Source organism: Vigna unguiculata, chromosome 7, assembly GCF_037176805.1.
Source record: "Vigna unguiculata cultivar grain cowpea cultivar isolate G323 ecotype 2 chromosome 7, ASM3717680v1, whole genome shotgun sequence".
NCBI lineage: Eukaryota > Viridiplantae > Streptophyta > Magnoliopsida > Fabales > Fabaceae > Vigna > Vigna unguiculata.
The window spans coordinates 45416118-45442921 of NC_140798.1; the positions used below are offsets into that span (position 1 = coordinate 45416118).

The 26804-nt window shown below is 32.4% G+C and overlaps 3 protein-coding genes across 4 annotated transcripts; 2 read left to right on the forward strand and 1 right to left on the reverse strand.

The window, feature by feature from the left end:
• Positions 1-413: 413 nt before the first annotated feature.
• On the forward strand, positions 414-13277 carry LOC114191804 (DEA(D/H)-box RNA helicase family protein). 2 transcript variants are annotated; one of them, XM_028081203.2, is made up of 19 exons: positions 415-848; positions 970-1148; positions 1248-1335; positions 1508-1753; positions 3446-3541; positions 4604-4792; positions 4932-5091; positions 5171-5301; positions 5541-5708; positions 5794-6066; positions 6257-6451; positions 7933-8136; positions 8305-8374; positions 8465-8613; positions 10564-10869; positions 11261-11320; positions 11455-11607; positions 11738-11848; positions 11986-13277. In XM_028081203.2, the coding sequence occupies exons 1-19, from the start codon at positions 513-515 to the stop codon at positions 12448-12450; spliced, it is 3579 nt and encodes a 1192-aa protein (XP_027937004.2). In that variant the 5' UTR covers positions 415-512; the 3' UTR covers positions 12451-13277. The 2 variants fall into 2 exon arrangements, with proteins under 2 accessions (XP_027937005.2, XP_027937004.2); XM_028081204.2 differs by lacking the exon at positions 11738-11848 and having other exon boundaries at positions 414-848.
• Positions 13278-14293: 1016 nt separating this feature from the next.
• On the reverse strand, positions 14294-17069 carry PDE345 (Aldolase superfamily protein). The gene is made up of 6 exons (XM_028081654.2): positions 16765-17069; positions 15875-16144; positions 15672-15781; positions 15503-15593; positions 14897-15166; positions 14294-14766 (listed from the first exon to the last, which is right to left on the reverse strand). The coding sequence occupies exons 1-6, from the start codon at positions 16909-16911 to the stop codon at positions 14488-14490; spliced, it is 1167 nt and encodes a 388-aa protein (XP_027937455.1). The 5' UTR covers positions 16912-17069; the 3' UTR covers positions 14294-14487.
• A 5395-nt stretch (positions 17070-22464) lies between these two features.
• Positions 22465-26744, forward strand: LOC114190435 (2-oxoglutarate and iron-dependent oxygenase domain-containing protein CP2-like). Its single transcript, XM_028079312.2, has 9 exons — positions 22465-22888; positions 23693-23740; positions 24045-24221; positions 24312-24462; positions 24563-24649; positions 25473-25597; positions 26024-26142; positions 26271-26382; positions 26478-26744. The coding sequence occupies exons 1-9, from the start codon at positions 22604-22606 to the stop codon at positions 26511-26513; spliced, it is 1140 nt and encodes a 379-aa protein (XP_027935113.1). The 5' UTR covers positions 22465-22603; the 3' UTR covers positions 26514-26744.
• The last annotated feature ends 60 nt before the right edge of the window (positions 26745-26804 follow it).

The window sequence follows — 26804 nt, forward strand, 5'->3', positions numbered from 1 at the left end:
AACCAAAACAAAAAAACAGTAAAAGTAACTAATTCAGCTTAACATACAATTTTTTTTTTGTAAGTTTTCCATGGACCCTTAAGTATCACGTTTCTTGGTGTTGGTTGGGAAGAGTTTGTTCAATCTCTAATACACATAAAATATCTTTTAATTTTTGTTGTAAATAAACAGTTGCTATTTTAAAAATAATATATAATTTAAGCATATTAAACACGTTGGTCCACAAAACCGAGAGTTAAGGAGTCAACTGATATATGAGTTAGGTATTACAGTACTGAATTTTGGTTTTTACGAGTTAAAACGAGTCAGCTCACTGTAACTTAAATTTTTAATCCCAGCATGCACGCGCGGTTGGGAGCGTGGAAGATAGATCTCACCGTCGTAATGTGCTTTAAGTGAGTATTTTTTCGCACGAACAGATAACAAAATAGAGGTAAACCTGAAGAAAGCAGTGGAGAAGAAGCAAAGAAAGAAGCACTTGACACATAGGAAAGGACGTGGTAGAAGTTTGCATGCTCTCGGTCACGCAACCTTCGTGCATTCCCAAAACCCTAAAACCCTTCATTCCCCTTCCGTCTCCGGCCATGAAGGACCGCCGCGCGCTGTCCTCCTATGGCTCCGTTTACATTCCGCCGCACCACCGTTTGCGCTCCGTTGCTAATTTCAACAACTCACCCTCTCCGTTTCGCGCCAAACCCCACGAAAACCCTACACACACCATTTCTACTCTGCAACCGCCGTTCACGGAACGAGTTACCGATAAGGCACGTTCGCGCTTCGTTTCTGCTTATGACGATACCGTTTCCGAGGAAGGCTCCGATCATGAATTCGAACTTCCCTCAGTAGTGGTGAGTAATTTTTTGTTTTTTTTTTAACGTCTTGCATTTTCTGTTGTTATATTCGAAGTGTAGGTGGACATGTTTGTGAACGTGGTATTTGAGTTTAATTTGTGCTCTTTTGGTTTACTAGCGTGTTTCCAAATTTGCTTGTCCTAATGCTTCGCTTGATGATAACACTGACGAGTGGAAGCGGAAATTTACCGTGCTCTTAAATGACAAGAGTAAGCACGAATTAATCTCGAGAGAGAAAAGGGATAGGCGTGATTTTGATCGAATAGCAGTTATTGCAAGCGGAATGGGATTGTATAGGTGATTCTTCAATTATTTTTTCGCAACCTGAGTGCTATTGTTTTTAGTGAGGAGTAGGTCTTTATTGTGGGGATTTTCATTTGCGTTAGTTTTTGGCAGCCATATCTATGCTAAGGTTGTTGTCTTCAGTAAGGTCCCACTTCCAAATTACAGATATGATTTGGACGATCGGAAGCCTCAGAGGGAGGTATGTATCCTGTTCAATCATTTGCTCTTTACTTTTCCCTTTGGCCTTTACTGAGTTCAAATGTTTTTCCTTTTTATTTGTTTGTGTCTATAGAATGTATTTGAATCTTGTTATCCATAGAAAATTTACTTGTCAATAGATACACCTTAGTGAAGCTTTCAGGAATTGACAGGTGAGCTTGTCTTTCACCACATTTACCCGTGTTAAGGAGCATTTTGAGGAATATCTTAGCCAAAAATCCAGGATGAACAAAAGCTGTTTGGATTTTTCATCTGCAAGATCCAGCAGTAATTGCAGTATTGGTATGGATGAGGGGCTTTTTGAGCAACCTGAGCCACTAGCATCAAGTAAGGGTGTTATGGAGAAAATTGTTTGGCAGAGGAGCTTACAAATGCGTGATCAGCAGCAAGCTTGGCAGGTTACCTTCTCTCAAATAGAAAATAGTAGCATGTTTTCCTGTTCTGTGATAAAACTTTGTGCATTTTGTAGTTTATTCCTTTACCTGCATTTGGTTGTTTATTCTGAATTGAATGAATATTGAACCCACAAACTGTTTACAGAGATCTGTATTTATAATACGGTTCTGCTAGAAGTCAGTTGTAATTGTCTAACTAAAACTGTAGCACTAACTGGCACAAACAATGAAGAGCCTAAATAGAGATAACGACAAACTATAACTAACTAATTGATGACAAAGTGAGAGTTACACTCACCCCCACAAACTTGAGGAGCATTTGGCCCAAAGTAAAGAAAATCTAGCAGAAGATAATGGTTTAGCAAGAAGATCTGCCCACTGATCTTGACTGGGAACATGTTGAACCGCTAACTGCTTATCAACAACTTTCTCTCTTTAACAAAGAAAACATCAAGTTCCATCTTCTTTGTTCTTGCATGAAGGCCTTGATTATGGGCTAAATTGATAGCACTGAGATTTAAGCAAGGATTTACCATTTATTTTTTGTTCTAAGGAGTCTATGAATAAGTTTGTTGTAATTTTATAGTGTATTTATTAATTAAAAATCATAGAATTATGATAGGTGGAAATGATATCACATGCTTGTCATGGCATGCTGGTAGTATTGTAAAATATAAATAGAAATAGTCGTGAACTAAGTGAATTGCTATTTCTCTTAAAATACCTATTAGGTAGAAACTACGATGTTAATGCTACGATGATGTTTTAGATTAATAAAAACAGTATATTTTTTCAGAAGAAAAGTTGTTTCCAAATTTCAATTATTATCCTTGTCCCAAACATATAGCTAAAATTGCAAATAGCTTATGTTTTTTTATAAATCTCAAAAAAAGCTGAAATCTATCCCAATAGTCTTTCCCAATCATATCCTAAGTATGTGTTGGAATTTCATCCTCACTGGATTAAACACCTGTCCACCTCACAGCAACATACTGTAGCTTCAGCTTCAATTTGGCTTAACATTACCCTAAATACTCTGTAATGTGAACATAAAGCGATAACATAATGCAAATCTTATTTTAAATAAAAATCCTAATATCTTAATCTGCTTATCCGTAATGGTACATTTCTGCTGGATACATGTGAAAGACAATAAGCAGAACAATTTTTGTCAGTTTTCATCTTTGGACCATGATTTTTCCATTTTCATGAAGTACACATTTGGTACATTACATACCTGGTGCAGGACTACAAGTATGTGATAGATCTATGAATCTAGGAAGGTCTCAAAAGTATACTCTAATAGGTCTACATTGAAGGCCTGATTGCGATTATCTATACCTTTAACACTACCAAAGCACCATATATACACATATCTGTGGAACATAGGTTTTCATTAGTCACAGTTTTGGGATGATATCTTCCCCCCCATTGACAATGATCATATATCAATCTAATGCTTATTGTTAGTTGATATTCACACTAACTTGTTTCGTAATAAGTTGAAAAGAAAAAAAGTCCAGTGGTTCTTCTCCGTGGTCATTACAGTCTGTCCACATTACCTGTTACAGATACTTATTATTTTTGTGTGTTAATTGTTTTCCTTGATTATCTTTTCAATATTTTGAAATATAAACCATCGAGGCAAAACAAAGTTGGCTTGAATGTTCTTCTCATCTTACCTTCTCTTTTCAGGAATCTGCTGAAGGAAGTAGAATGCTAGAATTTCGCAGAAGTCTCCCGGCTTATAAAAAGAAAGAAGACATATTATCAGTCATATCAAGGAATCAGGTGTGTTGAATAGTTGCATTATTAACAAAATTGTTATTGGTTAAACTTATTGACTTATTAATTGTATTACAAGTTGTGTTGAACATCCTTTTAAATTAACTTTATACCGTTTGTATGTTGAATGTTGGACTTCTCTAAAAACAATGTTGCAAGTCAATTCCTGTTAGCTGGTTTGACTGGCTGATGCACTGAGGATTGTGAGTTGGTTCAGAAAATGAATCCAGTGATGCTACTTAAACTGAAATTTTTCTTGTGGAATTCAGAACCCGCTGCAAATACATTGTTGAATTTTTTATTTTAAATTTTTTTAAACCATGAATATCAAGTGTAAAGGTTATGGTGGTGGTTTGGGTGAATTTCAATGCAAACAGTAGCAGTGATTATCCCTTAAAAGGTGGGTTGTCAGGTGGGGAGTTGGCTCTTGACATTTGTATGAAAATATTTTATGATAAAAAATTTAATGTACAGGCTTTATAATTTTATACAGAAGTTAGACAACTGATATTCGACTATTATCAAGTTAATATTTATCAGACAACTATATATTAGACTGTTGTATCATATGGTTAGTTAGTTTAGCAGAGTTATTGATGAATGAGAAGTACTTGGGTTTGTGGTAGCTAGAATGCCATTCCCAACTCAATAATCAGAAAAAGCTCGGTATTTGACCTGCTTTGGTTTATACAATTGCTATAGTAATTTGATGTATGTGTGGGGACTTGGGTTGGGAGTGATAAGATATACTTCCTCAGTCTGTGTGGTCCTTAAGACTCTTGAAGTGATACCCAAATTTTCTGCTTTTATATGCCCATCGCTAGTGTCACCAGAAACACTCTTTTGGCAGAACCACTGATGTTATTGTGACTGTAAAGCTTTTATAATAATCAATATAAAATGTAGTATGCATCTTGGTTGAGTTCTGTTTCCCTTTACTTTTATTCAAATATGCAAGTTGGTTTGTTGGTAAATATATGATTTAAACACATTGTAGTCGTAATTTTGATCTTCTAAAATTTTGTTTCTATAATTTGATTGTCTGTTGTTAAATGACATATTTTTTAGGTAGTTATCATTTCAGGCGAAACAGGTTGTGGCAAGACAACACAAATTCCACAATTCATTTTAGAATCTGAGATAGAATCAGTTCGTGGAGCTGCTTGTAATATCATATGCACACAGCCCAGACGCATTTCAGCCATGTCAGTTTCTGAAAGAGTGGCCTATGAGAGGGGAGAGAAATTGGGCGAATCTGTAAGTTTATCTGCGATAGACAGAGACAGTTACTTTAATATACTATCCCAATCTATTACTTTTCTGTTTTCTTAAAATTTCATTATTTCTCCCTGTTTATTGGTTGCTCTCACACTTGCTCTTTCTCTCTCCTTGAAAGGTTGGATATAAAGTTCGACTTGAGGGTATGAAAGGGAGAGATACCCATCTTCTCTTTTGCACCACAGGCATTTTATTAAGAAGATTACTAGCAGATAGAAAGTTAAAAGGCGTAACTCATGTTATTGTGGATGAAATTCATGAGCGTGGGATGAATGAAGGTAGAGTTTTGAGCTTCATTGAATTTATTTCTTTTAGAACGTTTCTAAATATTCATATACTTTCATTTTTTTGTGACAGATTTTCTGCTTATTATCCTTAAAGAACTCCTTCCCTTTCGGCCAGAACTGAAACTGATTTTGATGAGTGCTACCCTAGATGCAGAGCTCTTTTCTTCATACTTTAATGGGGCTCCGACTATGTTTATTCCTGTGAGTTGCTGAAACATAGTGTTATTCCTTTTTCTTGATGGGAGATAGAGGTGTCTCTGGCAATTTCTTATGATAAATGGATCATGAACCTGACTACATAGATATAAAATGAAATAATTTCATAGTATCAAGGCATTAAATAAATGTTCTATTTTTTTAGTAAATAATAATATATTGGGGCCTAGAACTAAAGACTTCCCCTTTTCTTATTGTTTGGATGGACATGCTTATTAATACAGGGCTTCACATACCCCGTCAAAACCCATTTTTTGGAGAACATTCTTGAAATGACGGGCTACAGATTAACTCCTTATAATCAAATTGATGATTATGGTCAAGAAAAGATGTGGAAAATGAACAGACAGGTCCCAAGAAAGAGGAAAAGTCAAATTGCTTCTGCGGTAGAGGTATTTTAGAAATTCAAAACTTCAGTTGCTTACTACCTGTTTAGTATTTCTTAACTTTAGTTTATTTCGGAAAATGTATGACCAGGATGCAATTAGAGCTGCTGATTTCAAAGATTACAGCCCACATACACAGGAGTCTTTGTCATGTTGGAATCCTGACTGCATTGGTTTTAGTCTCATAGAATATATTTTGTGCAATATATGTGAGAATGAAAGACCTGGTGCTGTTTTGGTTTTCATGACTGGATGGGATGATATAAGCTGTCTGAAAGAGAAACTCCTGACTCATACTGTCTTGGGAGATCCAAACCGTGTTCTGTTGCTTACATGTCATGGCTCAATGGCTAGCTCAGAGCAGGTATTGTTCTGTACGTTGATGACTAATCTATAGTTGCTTTCATACAATCTGTATGTATAATGATTTGTTGTCTGAAAACAGTTTTAACAATATGTTTGTGCATGGTTTGTCAAAGAAAGGTTGTGTGTGCTTTTCTCCCTGGCACTTACTATTAATATTTAGATATACATAACGGATAGGCAATATGCAGAGATTAATATTTGAAGAGCCTGAAGCTGGAGTAAGAAAAATAGTGCTAACAACAAATATTGCCGAAACCAGTATCACGATAAATGATGTTGTCTTTGTTCTTGACTGCGGAAAAGCGAAAGAAACATCGTATGATGCTCTGAACAACACACCTTGTCTGCTCCCTACATGGATTTCTAAGGTTTCTTCTCAACAAGTAAGTTTATACTTTACTTGATTGCGTGTGTCTGTAATATATCACTCTAATAACATCTTGGTAATTACTAGACATCACTTTTTCTTATGTCATCTTCACCCTTAATGTATACATACTGGTTTTTTTCAAAACTTTCTGCATAGTTTGTCATGTTTAGTTGGTTGAATGCTATGGACATTGGGCTGTTGAAACCATAAATGTTGCTAGCTAGGAGTAATCTGGATTGGAATGTGAATTATTCTATGATAACAACTCTGCATTTTTTCCTGTAGATTAAGGCTTAGCTCTTTACCTTGTGTTTATCATTGACAGGAGAGTGGCTGTGTTCTTCATAGTTTCGTAATAATCATTATTTTGGGAAGAAATACGTACACTGAACATATTTTATCAAGTTTGATAGATGTTTTATTTACTCACTGGTCATTACTTGCACCAAGAGCTATAATGAAAAATTGGAAGTTGTAATACAGGAAGAACATTATATGGTCGTCATGAAAAGATATAAATCTAAGTTGGACTAATGGAATTCTACTATTCCTGACCATAGCCCTATAGAGAGCTTCTGATCTGATGTCTTAATTTTAATAGTTCCCAAGGGCTTTTGTAGATGAGTTTTAATTAATCTAAGTAACTAACATCCTACCACCTATTGCATATGGCTTAAATGGTCATGTCAGTCGACTTTTTAAATGAGTTAGAACAACGTCATTAGCTGCCCCTACAAATAAGAACCAGAAACAAATCTAATAATATAAAATAATAAATCGTGACACATGATATAAATTATCCAATCCAACTCTATTTGTACCTTGAAATTACCTTACATAACTAAAATACCTAATCATTCATAATTCATGTGAAAATAACGTCAAAGTAATCAAAATCTGAAATATAATTATAATTTGTCCTTTAGTGTGCTGCATCAGTGGCATAAAAGAAACTATAGATCATTTACATGGATAAGAGGCTACACGCAATTTTGATTAATTTTTTTGGTGGGGGTGGAAGAGTGATTTTATTGGTTTGTATAAAATATAAATAAAGTTATGCAATTGAAAATTGGCATTTTATTTTCTTGGATTTGGTACCACGATCCTTGGGCCATTATTTAATTACCAACTTATGGTAATTTCTCCACAGCCTATCTGAAGGATATCAAGGATAATGTCTGATGAGACTATCCAAGAGATTTCCTACAAACTTTTAGGCAAGAGTGCACTGTCATTTAAGTGAATGAATGCATTTGCTGCTGAAAATAATAATGCCTGGAAATTGCTGTTGTGTTGTAAGGCCTGGTCATGTGCCATTTTCTAAAGATTAAGGATGAAAATCGATTAGACCCGAGGATTATAATGGTAAAATGTAGTACCCCTAAAGGCTGCATACAGTTAACTACCAGTGAATTACGACCTTAATTATTAAACCATGAATGAAAATATTGGACCTTAAATGCTGAGTTTTCCCCTGAATCATTTTTCTAGAGAAGAGGAAGAGCTGGTCGAGTACAACCAGGAGAGTGTTACCATCTCTATCCTAGATGTGTGTATGATGCATTTGCGGAGTATCAATTGCCAGAAATTTTGAGAACACCTCTGCAATCCCTCTGTTTACAAATTAAAAGTTTAAGACTTGGAAGCATATCTGAGTTCTTGTCCAGGGCTTTGCAGTCTCCTGAGATACTTGCGGTATATATTTAGTTTATTCTTCAGAATTCCATCAATTCATGTACTTTTCTTTTTTTAATAAATTCATATATATATATATATATATATATATATATATATATATATTGTGTGTTGGTTGTTTGTATGTAAATTTGTACCAGTTTTCTTTTGTGATTGTTTTATTCATAGGTACAAAATGCAATTGAATATTTAAAAATAATTGGAGCTTTGGATGAGACTGAGAATCTCACTATTCTAGGTTGGTTGATCCCTTGCTGGTACTAGAAAATTTAGCTTGTGTTCTCCCCCTGAAATGATGAGGACTTATACATGGTTCTTCACTTGACAGGGCGCTATTTGACAATGCTTCCTATGGAACCCAAACTTGGCAAGATGCTAATATTAGGTGCTATTTTCAATTGCCTGGATCCCATATTAACTGTTGTTGCTGGTCTTAGTGTGAGAGATCCTTTTCTAACACCGTTGGATAAAAAAGATGTAAGTTGTTTCTGTTTAAGATGATTGATTAATCATTGAAATGCTAGTTTGTTTTTATTATAGATTACTTAATTACTTAATGTCTAATCGTGTTACTCTCTTCTGCACTTATGTTCCCTCTTAGCATGAACATATTACATGACAATAACATTTTATTTTCCATTTTTATGCGTGTTTCTTGGACACTAATTGCAATTGAATTTGCTTCAAGAACCCAGATACACTGAACTTTATCTGAATTGAGGCTCTCTTTTGTCGCATACAATACAGAAATATGGTACTAGGAAATAAGAAGTATGGGCATATGAAAAAATCTTTGACAAATAATAATGTGTAAACCTTATGTATTATAGATCTTGCCTTTTACCTATAACCTATATAAAGAATTAAAGTGAAGCTAAATCTTATACTTATTTCATTTTTATTTTGTTTTCTTCTCTCTGGTCTACCTTGTCTTTGGTAAAATTTGATTAAGTTTGCGTTATGTGTTAGATGTTTAGTAGAATAGAAGTCGCAGCACTCCTACAATAATTTATTTCTGCTGTTCTGTAACTAAATACTCATTATTTGCTATCTGTAACTCGTTTTTTATTACCTTGGGAAAATGTATTTTTTGTTAGTTGTTGTTAAAGTCTTCATGTTGTCGTATAGATTAATTTGGTGCCCAACTAAAGAATGCACGGATTTAGTCCCTCAAAAAATTGATCATATTTTTCAGAGTTTGGAGATACTAAGTTGACATATTTTTCTAACTCTAGTTTAGCAATTAATTATTCTGAGCTTCTATTGCAGCAGATTATTAGGATTAAGATATTCTTGATATCTCCATAGTAACTAGGAAAACTATCTTCAACATCTTCCTGTAGATCAATCCTAGTCAAGTTGGTTAGGTCTATCATACGGCTTCTATCGGGATCCCTTCTATTTGCATGCTCAATGTTCTTAGTGTGAGGCAATGTGTGGAAGATCTTACATTAAGTAGAAATATGGCCAAATTATAATATCCGGTACAAATCTATCTTTACAAGCTAACTTGTAAAGGTTGAATTAGGTTTAAAGTCTACTTTATTAAAATGTATTAGATTTAGGTCCATTTTGATGATAGGCTCAAACGAGTATGATATATTGAGTGGTCCATGTATCTGTCCATGTATCAAAAGTTCCGTATAAGAGCTACTATTGAAAATCTCATGGTTAAAAATGCTTCCGGTCAAAGAGGAGTGTACCAATGTGGAAGAGACTGAGGAGGACATTGTTAGGAATCTAAGTGTAAGTTTGAGTCCTACATTGAATAGAAAAAAAAATTTTGAGCAATATATAAGAAAAAAATACCTACAAGCCCATTACTTTAAAGTTTTGGGTTGAAAGTGATGTCATGGTCTCTTATATTAGTTTACTCAATGGTGTCAAATATTCCCCGTTAAAAGACCCAACAATTTCCAATCTTGCTCTCCTTTTCTTCAGCTAGGCTTTTCTATCTGATAGTCCCTGACAACATACTATTATTGGGTTAAACTATGTTGTGTCCCACTTCCTACTGAGTGGTACCAACATGAAATTCATCTGATAATAGTGTGAAAGAAGTGTGTTCCTATTATTTCTCCAAAAACGAATTGCAGTTTATCTTTTGTATACTGCTTGAAAGATACTTTAAACCGTGCACTATTTAAAAAAAAAGTTATAAAAATTTTCTACAACTTGTACATTGGGTTTCATTGCCAAAGTGTATCATGTGATGTTTTGACATTTTTTTTCTGAATGTAAGAGCTAGTCCGGATAATCACTATTTCAGTTAATTAGACTTATTTGAAGTATATAATGGATATGGTAACTTTCATGACAAAAGCACTATATGTAATATGGCCAATTTATTTTCCAACTTGTTGGTTGGGCTATGTCTTGTGTTGAAATGAATTTCATTATTTGACAGCTCAGAGTTCTTCATTGTAGCTTGCAGAGGCTGCAAAAACTCAATTCTGTGGTGCATATAGTGACCACCTTGCACTTGTAAGGGCACATGAAGGTTGGAAAGATGCTGAAATGGACATGGGTGGATATGAATACTGTTGGAAAAACTTTCTTTCCTTACAATCCATGAAAGCTATTGATGCTCTGCGGAGAGAGTTCATATGCCTGCTCAAGGATACCGGATTAGTTGATAGTAACGCAGCCAGCTGCAATGCATGGAGCTCAGATGTAAATCTTATCCGAGCAGTTATTTGCTATGGCCTATATCCTGGAATTGCTTCTGTTGTGGTATGTCCTATTTTCAAGACAAACATAATATGTTAATGTCTTCATTAGTCTAATTTTATCTTTTTTCTGTTAATAGTTGATTCCAGCACTACTCCAGAATAGTTTGTTTATAAAAGTATATTTTCTTGTACTTGTAGTTCTAAGTTTTCTTTCTTAATTATATATGAAGAGAAATAATCAAGTGCAATTTAAATTAAAATTAGATCATGTTCTGTTTAGTCAGTTACAATACATAATGACACAAATTCTTTTATTCAACTCAGTTATATTTTAAAATTGAACTTTTGCCCGCCAGATTCTCGTATTGATGGACAGAGGCCCATCCTGAACGTTTGTATGTTAATATATGTATGTTTTGAAAATGTAAATAAAGATGTAATTTCATTTGCAGAATAATGAGAAATCATTCTCTTTGAAAACAATGGAGGATGGACAAGTGCTCCTATATTCGGTAAGGTCATTCGGACCTTTATAATTTGCTGCTAGCTGTGAAGTATTTTAAATAATTCTATTAAGGTTTTATGTCACCTTTCCGTTCTATTTTGGGCTTTCCTTTTTAATCGAATATTCATTACGTTTACCTAGAACTCAGTGAATGCTCGGGAAACTAAAATTCCATATCCATGGCTTGTTTTTAACGAGAAGATAAAAGTGAACTCGGTTTTTCTCCGCGACTCTACAGCTGTGTCTGATTCAATGGTGCTTCTGTTTGGAGGAAGCTTATTGAAAGGAGATGCTGTAAGTTTGATGTGATTTTCTATTGTTTCCTGTGTTTGTTATAATATTATATGCAATGTTTGCAGTGTCATATTGCTGTCTTAGTTTTAGTTGTCTGATGTTTTACTGGAATCCAACCCTTTTCTATCAGGATAACCATTTAAAAATGTTGGGAGGATATCTTGATTTTTTTATGGATCCGAGTGTTGTTGAAATGTACCAGAGTATACGGAGAGAACTCGATGCCTTCATTCAGAGCAAAGTAGGTGCAAATTAATATCATTCTACCTTGTCGATGCAAATAGAACTACCATTCTATTTCTGTTTTATTGCTTTTTCTGTGGCCAGTCTGAATTGACATGACAGTTAAATTTTTAATATAAACTTTGTATTTGGCAGTTAATTTTTCCAAGAATGGGCATACAGTGGTATCATGATCTCCTATATGCAGTACGGCTGCTGATTTCCAATGACAAATGTGAAGGTAGATTTGTATTTGGTCGCCAGGTCCATAAACCATCTAAGAAATCTATTATGTTGGCCTCACACCCAACCTTGGTTTCAAGGACTGAGAGTGGACCTGGGGGAGATAATTCTAAAAGTCAGCTCCAAACATTGCTTACGAGAGCAGGATGTGCAGCACCCGTCTACAAGACTAGACAATTGAAGAACAATCAGTTTCAGGCTGCAGTTGAATTCAATGGAATGCAGATAATGGGTCAACCTTGTAACAATAAAAAGAGTGCAGAAAAAGATGCTGCAGCTGAGGCATTGCAGTGGCTGATGGGTGGAAAGCAAGCAGGCAGGGAGTATATCAATCACTTGTCAATGTTACTTAAGAAAAGTAAGAAGGATCACAATTAAGCGGTCAAAGTAATATGCTCAATGCAAAGCTAAAAAGGACGTCTAAGGTTTCATGGGGCATTGTTACTATGAAGTCCTGGATCATTGAGTCAATTTGTCCACCATCAACCACATTGAATTTGAAGTTGAAAGATTACTCATTCTTTTATTGGAGCAAGATAAAAGATCGTCCGCGAGCATGAAGCAAGTAACTGTCAATCAAGGCTTGATGATCCTTTTCCAGCATCAGTGAGAAAATTGACGGTTAGTGGCTGGGAGGGATTAGTACATAGCATTCATTAAATGAGTTGGGTTGGCGATGCGGGCGGTTGTGCACATATTCGGCGGGAAATGATGCTACACTCGAATTCCAGTACATTCACCCATTCATTTTGTACAGTGATTATCATTTTTGACAGTATTAAAATCCTAAATATTCCAATGTTGAGCCCAAATGAACCTTTTTCTGGTCTTTTGTTCTTGGTCCGAGCAAAACCAGGTGAAAAATTAAAGTAACCGGCCAAATAAATGGGAATCTGAAACGATTGTTCAGCATCAATAAATTTTGGTTGGTGACAAATATGAGTTGAAATTTATCACATTCTAAGTTGCTTTGAGAGGACAAGCCCTGAAAGGAAGCAAGTGTTGCCAGCTCAACATTTGTTTGGATTTTCATTTCCATAGCAAGAAACAGACTATCAATGTAAAGACACCACACTCATGGAATGATTTGAATGTTCTTTGGAATGTGTATTGGCGGTAAACCAAACATGCAAGGGAAGTACAAAGATTATTTCAACCTATATCCAATTATATGTTTTAATTTATCTAATTTATTTCTTAAATAATTGATGTTCTTATTTAATAGTAATCTTATAATACATTATTAAGTTTTTTTTTCTAATTTGTTCTCACGTAAATTAAAATGTTAATTATTCAACCAACATTATTAAAAGTGTTTTTATTTAGTACTTTTACAAAAAATCTCAGGTTGCATATAAAATGAGATTGAGGTACAAGATTGGTTATCATTTGGTGTAGAAATTTAAAAGTAAAGAGAAGAAAACTAAGAGCCAAAAATTCCTTTCATTTTATTTATTTTCTATTGATAGGATTTGAATGAGAATTTCTTTGTAATATTCAGAATGTTTGCACTAAGTTTTGTTGAAATTTTATTTTCCTTTTCTTTTCTTTTATTAACATCCGTAAGAATGAGCTAGTCATTGTTTTTCCTCCCCTCCTATTACAATTCAGGATCTCCTGTCTCTACGCAGACTTTTTTCCTTTCCTTTTATTAAAAAGTTCTCTGCTAAAATGAAAAGAAAAACATCCTTTCATTAACTCTTGTGTTTGTTCAGTAACTAGAAGTTTTATCTTATATTTCTTGATAATGTTTACCCGAAAAAAAAAAGGGACAAAAGTTTGCTTCAGTAAACTTCCCCAGAATCAGTTCTAGATACAAAAACAAATAAATAATAATAATAATAATAATAAATTCTCCACAATCATATTTAGACTAGTCATCATTAACTACGACCAACTTATAATTAAAATTTTATTTGGACCAAAAATGCAGTTTTCCTACTAAAATTAACCAAAAGTATACATGCATAACGTATTCCCAGCCAATGATTTCTAATTGGAAAACTTAAACACTAGCACAGGACAACAAAGACTAGTCAAATGCTTATCAACTTCATATCGCTCAGGAAAGAAAAACTAAGAAAAGACTTATTCTTATTGTTATCATTTTTTTCAATACTTCATAAATATGGCACACACATGCGGATCAAATATGCGTATAATATGTCCCAATCTCCCCATCACTGCCGAGAACAAAATCTGTAAACAGACAAATAACCAATAACCAAGTAATAAAACTGTTCTCATTTGGGTTTCTTAGGTTTTTTACTAATACCCATCCATTATACCAATAAAACCTTTCCTTCTAGCTTCAATTTATTCAAACTCATCTGCTAGAAGTAGAAAAAAAAAAACTACAACACATCTAAGTCCCCTTCACGATCACTGCAAAGGAATGATAAAAAGCTAAAGAAATTAGTAGACATAGCCCTTGACAAACATTCCCTTCTTTGCCTCTTCACTCTCACCCTCCGCAGAATATCTTCCGAGTTGAGCCAAGGAATTTGCTTTAGCGCGCACCAAAAGAGACTTTTGAGCAGCTTCCACATTCTCAGGGTGTCCTTTCCACGTCTTCAGCACGGTGTTCTGAAGAGCTCGAGCGTACGAGAAAGAAACATGCCACGGGTTGGGGCTTTGGTTCATTGCATTTAGATTAAGTGTGGCTTCCACTTCAGATTGCCCACCAGACAAAAACTGAGAAAATAAACATTTTCACGGTTTAATTTAGTAGTTTTATATTTCACCTTTTAATTAGGTGCAATAATAAGTAAAATCAGCATAGCCAATTATGTGATTGGAGAATACAAAGGACAGGTTACTTTACCATGATTCCAGGTACTGCAGGAGGAACTCTTCTTTTAAGCAAGGTTAGAGTATATTTGGCAATGGTTTCCGGAGAAGCCTTTTCCTTATGTTCAGCGCCAGGTGTAACCATGCTAGGTTTGAGCAGAATACCCTCAAAAAGGACATTGTTTTCAGCCAAGTAGAAGAAGACTTCTGACCAAACTTTCTCGGCCACTTCCAATGTCCTTTCAATTGAATGGTCTCCGTCGAGAAGAATTTCAGGCTCTACAATTGGCACAAGACCATTTTCCTGCAACAGAGAACAAATGGAGTCAGGGGGCATTGTAAAGGAAAAACCTTTCTTGAGATAAAGAGTAACAAAAGTTCAAAGAATGACAAAAAATTACAGGGTTATCATTCGTTCAAATTTGACACCCTATGGAGTTGCATAGTTTAACACGTGCATAAAATATCTGTTCCCTTTGTCATAGACCAAACTCAACCCACAACCAAAGTTCACTCCCTCCCTCCAAATTAAAAGAACCACTATTGGTGATCGATACCAAAGGATAAACTACAAATGTATGTGCGTTACTCTAAGAATCGGCTAATTTCAGCAAACAAAGATTTATGGGAGCAAGAATACCTGAGAGATAGAGGCATAACGTGCAAGTCCCCATGCTGCTTCCTTAACAGCTAATGCAGAAGGACCACATGGAATGCTAACAACTGTCCTCCTGTGGATCAAAACAATTTTAAACCCATCTCAATGCATCTGATTAGGAAGAAAATTTCACAAAGAATCAATGACTTACCACTTGGCAAATCGAGCACCTTGCTTGTAGTATTCAGCAGACCTAGAAGCCAATCCATCCAACCCTTGGCACCATGATTCATTGTTTGAACCTGGCAGGGGGACCAGACCCTAAAAATAGCAAAACTATAAATGTAACTACCGAGCCAACTTCTAAATCTAATCGGTAAGACATGAAACCATTGACAAACTCAAACAACAAACCTTATCAACTTTGATGCCAGGAACAATGTTCTCATCACGGAGGCAATCCACAAATTTCTTTCCATCAGTGGTTGACTGGTACAGGGTTTCTTCAAAAAGAATGGCACCAGAAATATACTCACCAAGACCAGGTGTGGTGAGCAGGAGTTGCCTGTAGGCCTGGCGATTCACCTCAGTATTGTCCAATCCAATGGATGCTAAACGCTTCCCGCATGTTGCATTTGATTCATCAATTGCAAGAATCCCACGCCCAGGAGTTGCAATAGATTTCTATACCACCAACAAACAAGAAAACCAGTCAACAACCAATAAAGAAACCAAGAACTGGTCCAAAGAAATATATATCTACCTAATATGGAATGAATCATCTAAAAAAATGAGATGACCCAGGGTCATGTCTCATCATTAATTCCTTTAAACTTTCACTTTATAAAATAAACATAGCATATTAATAAAGTTCATTGAAGGGTTAAGATCCAAAAGTGATAATAATGTCACCGGAGAGGATCCGTTGCTATGGGAATGGATCATGTTCAGAAGAAAAAATAAATCTTGTGAATGATAAAATGTCAAGAAAAGGTTGTTTTAAACCTAAACTATAATCCAAATGGACACGGAAAAACAGCACCTGAAAGCATCTTCCAAGAAGTAAAGTAATACTAAAAAACCAAACCCAAAGAGAGATTTCTTTACAGAGTAAATTACGGATCAAATTAATGTAAATCAACAGACAAACAAACACGACCAAAGGCAGAAAAATACGAATGCACAAAGGGTGTACCAAGAAACAGCAAAGTTAAAACCTTTAGAGCAGAAAAAGGATGGAAATCAAGCGAATAGAGAAAGGGCAATAAATAAAGAAGAAGATAACATAAAGAATTGGTACTAACAGCGGTTTGGACGAGTTCGTGTTGGAAAGAAGAGGCGCGGATCGGGAGAGAGACCCGGCGAGGAGAGGATCCCCGGCGTGGAGAGAAGGAGCTGTGGGCGACCCACTGTGAAGACAAAGCATTGAGTTTTGCAGAAGCCATGGCCATGGAAATTACGAGTGAAAAAATTGATTGATTCAAGGTACAGTGAAGTTTGTGCTGTGTTGTGTGATCTGAAGGTTATATAGTGAAACAGAAAATTTGGTTTTCTTCGGTTTGGTTTTCTTGGTCACACCGCGGTAGGTGATGTGAGACACTTCTCAAGCGGCAATATCAACAACCCACTTTTTGCTTTTCTTTTTCAATTTATATTTTTCAAACACAAAAGTCCTTTTCCATGCTTTGTTTGAATATCAAAATATTTTATTAAAACTCAATGTTTTTATTGATTCATATGCGGAAAATGGTTGTTATTTTTTCATTTTTCATTTGTTATAATTGAAATTATAATAATAAACTATATTTTATGTTTTATTATATTTTAAGTTTCATTGGTGTGATACTTCTTATTGGAATTTAATAACAATTGGTAATTGCGGTTAAAATTACCCGTGTATTTTTTTTAATTAAAGATTCATTATATTTGTTTCAAATAAAAATGTTTACTTTTTAAAAACTTGAGTCAATATAAACCCACAATCTGAATAACCATAATCCTTATCCAAACAACGTGTATTCAACTAATCTAACAAATTAAATTATTGAATATAAATTTTAAAATATTAAATTTAGATTATTCTTGATTAAATTAAATTTAAATTCAATCCGATTTATTGACACTCAGGTCAAATGTAAAGAGATTGTGAGACTGCTCAGTTCACTAATATATAAATTATTATTTTTATATTAATTAATAGATAAAATTTAGTGTGATGTATTGTATTATTGTTTTTTCTTTAAATAGAATTAAAATTCCACTTTAATAATATAAATTAAAAAAGATAAATATTTGGTTTATACGATGTAGATAAGTACAAATTTAAAAGATTTTAAAAGATATCACCTATTTAATTTTTAAACAAGACAAGTCTTTTGAAAAAGGATATTTGAACTTATTCAATTACGGGTCTTGCTAATCAGTGTCAGAGACAGGATAATTAATATACATTGGATCATATAAAAGTACATAAATATTAAACAAAATTTGACCTAATAATCATTAATGCAACTTTATTTTATTTAAAGGATAAAAATGCCCATAAATATTGTGCAAGTGTGTTTAATATTTTATTTAATGTTCACAAATAAAATTTAAAAAGTTATTAAATAATAAAATAAGTATTTTTTAGTGTTGTTAAAAAATAAATATAATTAAACATAAGAAAGTTTAAACTAACAGAAAAATCAACAAAAAATAATAATTTTAAACATTTAAAAAAAACAACATAAGAAAGTTTAAATTAACAAAAAAAATCAACAAAAAAAAAGTAGTTTTAAACATTTAAAAATTTGACAAAAAAATAAAATTAAAGTGTCAATTTGAGACTTCATTGAATTTTTTTTTTTGCTTTTGTTTGGTATCAAAAAGTTATTGTCTAAAAAATTAAAAGGGTATTTTTGTCTTTATAAAATTTGTTATGTACATTTATACTATTTTAATTATTGTACTTAATTATTTCATCTTTCAATGTAAAAATAATAGTATCAATGTACATTAATTATTCATTAACTAGTGCATTTAGGACACAAGTTAACATTCTCGTTCAATTATAAACAATGCAAGAATATAAGGACAAAAATTAAAGGAATGTTACTACAAGAAAATCTTAAAATAAAAATATGAGTTTTAGAGACAAAAATAATTGGTCATTATAGTGATTAATTTATAAACTAAAATTTATTGGTCTCTAAAATTATCACTATTATGAATAAAAAATTATAATTAGTGACTAATTTAAACACTTAATTTTTTGATAATTAAAACCTGAGTAGCTAATGTTGATGACAAATTTAAAATTTAACTAATTATTAATTATAATATTTTGTTTATAATTGTGACCGATTTAAATCAATAATATAAATAAGCACAATAACAAAATTGTTATTTATTTTGAAATTGATTATTGTTTAAAGATATTTTTTTATATATGTACATACTTATTATATCTTTATACTTAATTTAAAAATATAATATTTTTTATATGGAATTAATGTAAAGATTCTTCATCATGATACCGAGATAATAATGATACTCAAATAGTGTTTTAAGCTTCTTACAACACTCTCTCATCTCCCATCAGATGAAGTTATGAAAAAATGGATGATTTTTAACCTTTTATCCTGAAAATCATAAGTGTCTCACAGAGAAATCTTCTAACAAAAGATGTGAATTGTTCATTTAAGGTGGAAAAAGTAAGATTAATGAGGATTGTGCTGAATCATTTGAAATGTGCTCACCAAACTCTTGACAAAGATTAATGGAAAAGTTCATTTGTAAAAAATCAAATATACAAATAATGAGTGAAAGAATTGAATAAATATTCTATTTAAAAGCCAAACAAAAAAACAAAAAAATAAAATGGATTTAATATAATTTCTCCGGTACTTGTAATTTTCATGTATAACTACTACTATATTATATATACATTATAAAAAAGTGAAACAAAATATATTATTCAAAGTTGTACTATTAAATTAAATTTAAACTGCTGACAAATCCTCGGTTTTTAGTAAATTCTGAAATTTAAATTCCTTTAAAAAATATATAATTAAGAGGAAAGATACAACTTAACAATGACTAACTACTTTTTCTCATAACAAGTTAATAGATAGTTAATATTAAAACTTTAATTTCTTAAAACATTAATTTTAAATCAGTTCTACTACCATAATAATAATAATTAAAAAGTTCTTATCCACATTATAAATAAGTCTTAAATATAGATTTGGTTTATATTTTTATTATTTTTATTCAATTTGGTCTCTATTCTCGTTTTATATTGAATTAAGTCCTCATTTTTGTCAAATTGTTGTTGTTAATTTGATAATTTCACTGACGGTGTTTAAATAATTAACGTTTTTGAACAGTATATATCACGTGTCAGCTCCTGGATTTTTTTATTTTTTCTAAATTTTTTTAAATTTTTTTAATTTAAAAAATTGTCCACATGTCAAGTCACAATTGTGTCACGTGTCAATGCTAGTGCCATGTGTCAGTTTGTGGTTGTATTATTATTTTTTTGTTCAATTTAGTCCTGATATTCGTTGTTTTTGTTCAATTCAGTCCTTATATTCGTTATTTTTGTTTAATTTACTCCCAAAATTTGTTAAAACAAAATCGTTTAATTTTTAAAATTGACATTATTATTAGTTATTTTTTAAATTCTATTATAAATTATAATATTTAATTATAAATTGAATATAATTCTTAGATTCAATTGTTAAATAAAATATAATTATTTAAATATTATTAAAATATAATTATTAAAATTTAAAAAATATATATTAACATTTGTAAAATTCACATTTAAATTTAAAATATTTAATATTTTTATTGCATTTTAGATATTAAAATCTAAAATACTTTATATTTAAATGTTAATTTTACAAATATTAGTTTACTTTTCTAAAATATTTTAAATTTTTTATATACCAATTTTAAAAATATTTTAGAATATAAATATTAGAAAAAAATTTAATAACTATATTCTTATAATATTTTAAATAATTATATTCTATTTAGCAATTAAATATAAGAATTTAATTCAATTTATAATTAAATTTAATAATTTATAATTGAATTTAAAAAATAATAAATTGAAATGTCAATTTTAGAGAAAATATTAATATAATTTGTATAAAAGATATTAAATTTAGTGTCAATTTGAAAGGGATAAAATTGATTTATTGTAACAAAAATTGGGACTAAATTGAATAAAAATAACGAATATAGGGACTAAATTGAATAAAAATAATAATACTATCACAAACTGACACATGGCACTAGCATGGACACATGGACCAATTTTTTGAAATAAAATAAAAAATTAAAAATTAAAAAAAAAAAATAAATAAATTAAAAAAAAACTGGGGCTGACACGTGGGATGTACTCTTTAAAAACGTTAACTATTTAAACACCATTAGTGAAAATGACTAAATTGACCACAATTTGACGAAAATGAAGACCTAATTGAACACAAAACAAAAATAGGGACCAAATTAACCTATAAATAATCATGTAATTATTAGAGTTGTCAAAACAGGTAACCTAGTCTGATTTCACTCAACTCGGCTCACATTTTCGCGAGTCAAAAAAATGAACCATGTCCGGTCCAGCACGGGTTGACAGGTTATATAGGTTGGCTTACATATTCACTTAATTAAAAAATACAAATTATTATTTTTTTCAGTAAAATCTAAATTATAATTCTAATTAAAATCTAAATAAACTTTAATACAATCAAAATATAAACCAAAATTAAAAAAATATAAATTATTTATGTGTTGGCTAAAACAAAACAACCTAACATGACCGAAATGTAAAGTCAAACTTAATAAACAACACTTTATGTGACCCTTTTATCTGCGGATTGGTGAGCTAATCCACCAACCCGACTCACCACGGGTTCAACCCGGATGAGCAGGGTAAACACATATATTATACAATGAAATTATAAAAAAATAAAATTATATACATTTTAATGTGATAAAATCGTGAGTAGTATACATATAGGAAAAACAAATGTATTTCTATAGCAAACAATAATAGTAATAATTTTGTAATTGTATTTTTACTTTTTACTCAATCATTAATTAAGTTATACTTGTACATTTAATATTAAGTAAAATAAATAAGTCAAAATAATCATGTAATATCTTAAAAAAATGAAAAGTTTTCAGAAAAAAAAAATCAACACTAATAGCTCTATGAAGTACTTTTGTGAGGTTCAGATTTTGAGAGAGTAGACGAAAATGACGACGGGTGAATGGAGGTGATGAGGAGTGAAAGGAAATGCAGAAAAAAAAAATGTTAGATAGAAAGTTATCAAAATTTGTATATAACATTTTTAATGGCTGTTAAGTCAATTTAAAAATTAAATAGCCTCTATTTAATAAACATGAGTAATAAATATATAAGAACAAAATAATTCACAAGTCTAAATATATTCAATAAATTAATAATTAAACCTAAATTTTAATATTATTATTAATATTAGTGAGTATTTGAACCGTGTCTTTCATCAATTATTACGCATTCATTCAAAACTTTGTTATAATTTGTAATCGTTAATTTTTTAACGATTACATCATCTACCAATAATATCCAAAAGTATAGTTTATTTTATTTTCTATGGATTTTGTAATGTTAGGTTTTCATACTTATACTAAAAGTTCACTCAAATGTTGATGTTTATGACGTTCGTGGTGTTCTCTGAGATGTTAAATTTAGTATTTACCCTATTTTTTATAATTTAAAAATACTTACTTTTTCTTATAATTAAACAAAGTTTTTATAACTTTAATCAATGTAAGTAACTTTGTTAATAACACTTTAGGGTGCATTTTCACGGATGTGATAAAAAATGTTAGGAATACAAATTTGAAAACTAAGTAGGGACTAAAAACAAAAATACAAAAACAGGTTAAAGAAAAAAAAAATAGTAAAGCCTATAAATGCAAAGATTATTGCAAAGAGAGACATTGGATGTTTTTCTCTTATAACGTCATAGCAAAACCACCAAAACCAGAGAGACACGATGAATTGAAGGGCAGTGTGAGCACATCACCACCCTCACTCTCACAACAATTACCCTTTTCAGTTTTCTTCTTTCATTCTCTTTCTCTGTGCTAAAGACCGTGATGTCTCAGAACAAGAATGTTTCTTTGGAGCGAAGTGCCCCACAACAACCTCGTCCTTCCAATGTATACGTGGGAGTGGGAGGTTCAGACAGCCTCTGCATAAGCCCCAAACGAGACCACAAGTCTGAAAACTATGAGGACCTTCAATTAGAGTTCAACCCTCTTGTGTTTAGCTCTCTGGAGCAGTATTTGCCTCCCCACATGCTCAACCTCTCACGCGAGGTTAAGGTTCAGTACATGAGGAACATTTTGCTTCGATATTTGCCCGAGAGTGAGCGCATTCGGGTGGGTGCCGCTACAATTTTGGACTTTTTTGTGTTTTCAATTTTTTGTTGACTTCACTGTGTTTGAAAAATGATGGTGGGCTGAAGGGCCCAGATGGGTGTTGGAGTTTGGAAGCGCTCAATTTTTTCGTTTCTTGAATTAAAATTTCATTTTGATGTTGCCCTGGGTCAATAGGCTCTCGTTTCGTTTGTGGTACCTTGTTGCTGTCTTTTTTGCATTCTCGATTGGTTTGGGAAATTTTTGATGGGAATTGGGAAAAGTAAGTATTTGAATTGTGTTACATATTGTCTTTCTTGATTGGCAGCACACAATTTGGATGATTCTATATTTTGATTGCTCAATGCGAGTGCATGTTGTGAAGATGATGATGTTTTTTTAACAAGTTGGTCTTTCATCAAAGATGTGGTTCCTAATCATTTATGTTTATAGTCTTGTCTTCTTAAATCTTAGGAAAAATGCCAATCTTTTCTTTTGTCCGTCGGAAGTACTTGCCTGCGCCTATCTTGAAAAATGATACATCTGCCATGCAATTAGCGGGTTTTCTGAAAGCTTATCATTCTCAAGTGTAGAAGTCAACATGATAGGGATTTCTGTCTGCACTTGTCTTAGAAAATTTATTGACTTGCCATTTCTGCTAAATTACTTGTTAACCTAAATAGGTGATGATAAATGAGACCAATTCCTAGTATGATAATGGAGATGTTTTTATTTTATTTTTTTCTGGTATTTTTACTTTTTTGGCTTGGTTTTGTTGTTCACTCTTTTTGAGTTTTTGACTTTGCTATTCTACCTTGGATTGAACAGATTCAAAAGCACAAGGAATACAGGCAAAAGATCATGTTGAACTATCCAGTAAGTTTTCTATGGAATGTCAAAATGGCGGTTTTGTTCGTTTGAGAATTGAAAATTTAGATGGTTTCATTTTATGATTCTCTTGGAAATTGTGGGAGATGCTATTGATGTTCTTGCTGTTAACGACATTTGAACTTAGAACCTTGTGGAAATGAATTTCAATAAGAGCCAGAGAGACCTGAATTGCCAGTAAAAAAGCACATGTTAAGATTTGAATTTTCTGAAACAACAACAGTCATACTGTTTCCTTTCTGTATGTTCTATCATGCTCAATCTCACTGGTTATTTTCACTTTTGATTGTAGCCTCTGCACAGGGAGATATATAGTATGGATGCTGAGAAATTTTTCACACCATCATTTCTCAGAGCAATTAAAGAAAATACAGAAGAGAGTTTTAGAAGTATAATGACAGAACCCTGTAAAGGAATTTATACATTTGAAATGCTTCAACCACGATTCTGTGAAATGCTAGTATCTGAGGTATTACATTTCTTTGCTTTGCTTTTCATGCGTATATAATTTTATCGGATCTATATCAATGTATGTTCTTATCAAGTTCTGATTATTTAGGTGGATCATTTTGAAAGATGGGTCCATGCTACCAAGTTCAGAATCATGCGACCCAATATAATGAATCAATATGGTGCCGTACTTGATGATTTTGGCTTGGAAGCCATGCTTGACAGATTGATGAGTGATTTCATACGTCCTATGTCTCGAGGTTATTTTTTATTTTTCTTAATGAGAATGGATTACAACAGTATGACTGAACTATAACTAATGTTGACTAACTTTTGCAATTTGATGTTTTTCTTTTGTAGTTTTCTACTCTGAAATTGGTGGATCCTCACTGGACTCTCATCATGGGTTTGTTGTTGAATATGGAATCAATAGGGACGTGGAACTTGGTAGGTTCTCAAATTTAGGTCGCTGTTTTGTACATATGGTATTGTCTGGGATCTGTAATAGTATTTTGAACCTAAATGGAGTTTATTGTTTCAAGCAAATCTATTTATAGTTTTATGTTAATATGCTTGAAAAATTTCTTTATGCTATACACATTACCTTTCATCTTGCTGATTTTTATTCTTTTATTTGGCCATACAAAAAGGATTAGAAAGAAAAAAATGGATTAGATTTCAGATTGTTTGAAATACCAAGATATTCAGGTTTTATATTTTTCAGCCGCAATGCCATATATGGCCGTTTTGTATTCTTTTTCTGAGTAGTAGGGTACCTTATCTTTCCCCTAAAGATATTTGGGATGAATGGTTTTGGAGGATAAATTTTTCATTACGTGTATAGATTCTCTAATTCAACAGTTTTCAGAATGGAAGGTAAAAAATGATAGTTTATAATGAAATTCCAGTCAACCCTTGTTCATTTCAATAAATACTATGTTAATTCAGTTAATTCAAGTTCACTCTAACTATGATTGATAACTTTGTCATTCTGGATTATCTTGTGTTAAATTTAAATGTATCTACTCTTCTACTACAAAATTATCTCTTGTTGCCTTACTCGTTAATCCACCCCAAATCATGACTATTAGATACTTTCTCTCACGAATTCGTTTCTACGCTAGATCTTTCTCCTGTTATATTGCCTACCTTAGATGCTTCCATGTTTTGTATAGTATACAAGTGTATCTTGCATGCTTTGTGTTGGCTGTTCCCAACAAATTAGCTTTATGTGCATTTGATGAAATCTAAAGTGCAAATATTTTTTCAGGCTTCCATGTTGACGATTCAGAAGTCTCCTTAAATATTTGCTTGGGAGGCAAATTTTCTGGTGGAGAACTGTTCTTCCGTGGTGTTCGATGTGATGAACATGTAAATTCAGATATCCAACCAGGGGTATGTTTACTACCTCACTCTTATTTAAGCTGAATAATTTATATTTAACTTCATTGATCTCCAGCATATATCTGAGTTCAATTTTAAACTTTAAAGAGGTATTACCCACCAGTTGATTATTCATACCCTTCCACTATTCTGGATGGTTTTCTTTCTGTATCCCTTGTTCCTTAATCTGACATACTTCTAATGTGAGACTTCAGTGTCATACCTGGCAATTTATTTCCATAGTGCATTAATGGACAAACTTCATAAATTTCTGAGTTGTATACGTGTCATGTCGTTCATCGTGCAATTGAATAATATTATGGCAATATTAGAACATGATACTGACCAAAAGATCTCACATTAGTCATAAGTATACAAATTTCACATGAGCATCTTTATTACTTTGTTAAATAAATAACACCAAACATATGTATGTAGGAAATCTTCGATTACTACCATGTTCCAGGACATGCAATTCTTCATCCAGGTCGTCATCGGCATGGTGCTAGACCTACAACATCTGGGAATCGGATAAACTTAATTCTCTGGTGTAGAAGGTATTTGCATCATTTAATTCTCACTGGGGCAGCAATTTTTTCACACGTCCCCATGTGACTTTAGATTGCAAATTGTAAGCATAGTTCTGGTCAATCTCATATGAATGAACCTTCATGTTGTCACGCAGTTCGGCTTTTAGAGAGTTGAAGAAATATCGGAGAGATTTCTCTAGCTGGTGTGAAGAATGCAAACGCAAGAAGAAGGAGAAAGAGCGTTTGTTAGTTATGGCCACCCAACAGGTAACACTGATTGACAATAACCACCATTGAGATTGAAGGGACATCTAAGATTAATGTTATTGTTAATGTTGCAATTCTGTGTCTTCACGTTGCAGGAATTAATGAAGAGGGAAATGCAATCGGCCTCGTGATGTTGCACATGCAAATCATATTGTATAGTTGATTCTCACCTCTGAGCTTCTTTACTGTCTCTAAATTATGGATTATCTGTAACGAAATGAAATGTACTTCAAGTTGAAAGTAATAGGCATCCATTTCATAGGGTTACATGAACCAAAGAGTAAAATAGTTATAGTTTAATAGTTGAATGTTTTTAATTTCTAATTATGATAATAAGGAACTTGAGTTCCTGATTTTTTTCATTCGTTTCTCGACAGGGGCTTTGCCTCTTTACTTGTTCACAAGATTAAGGGAAGCATGGC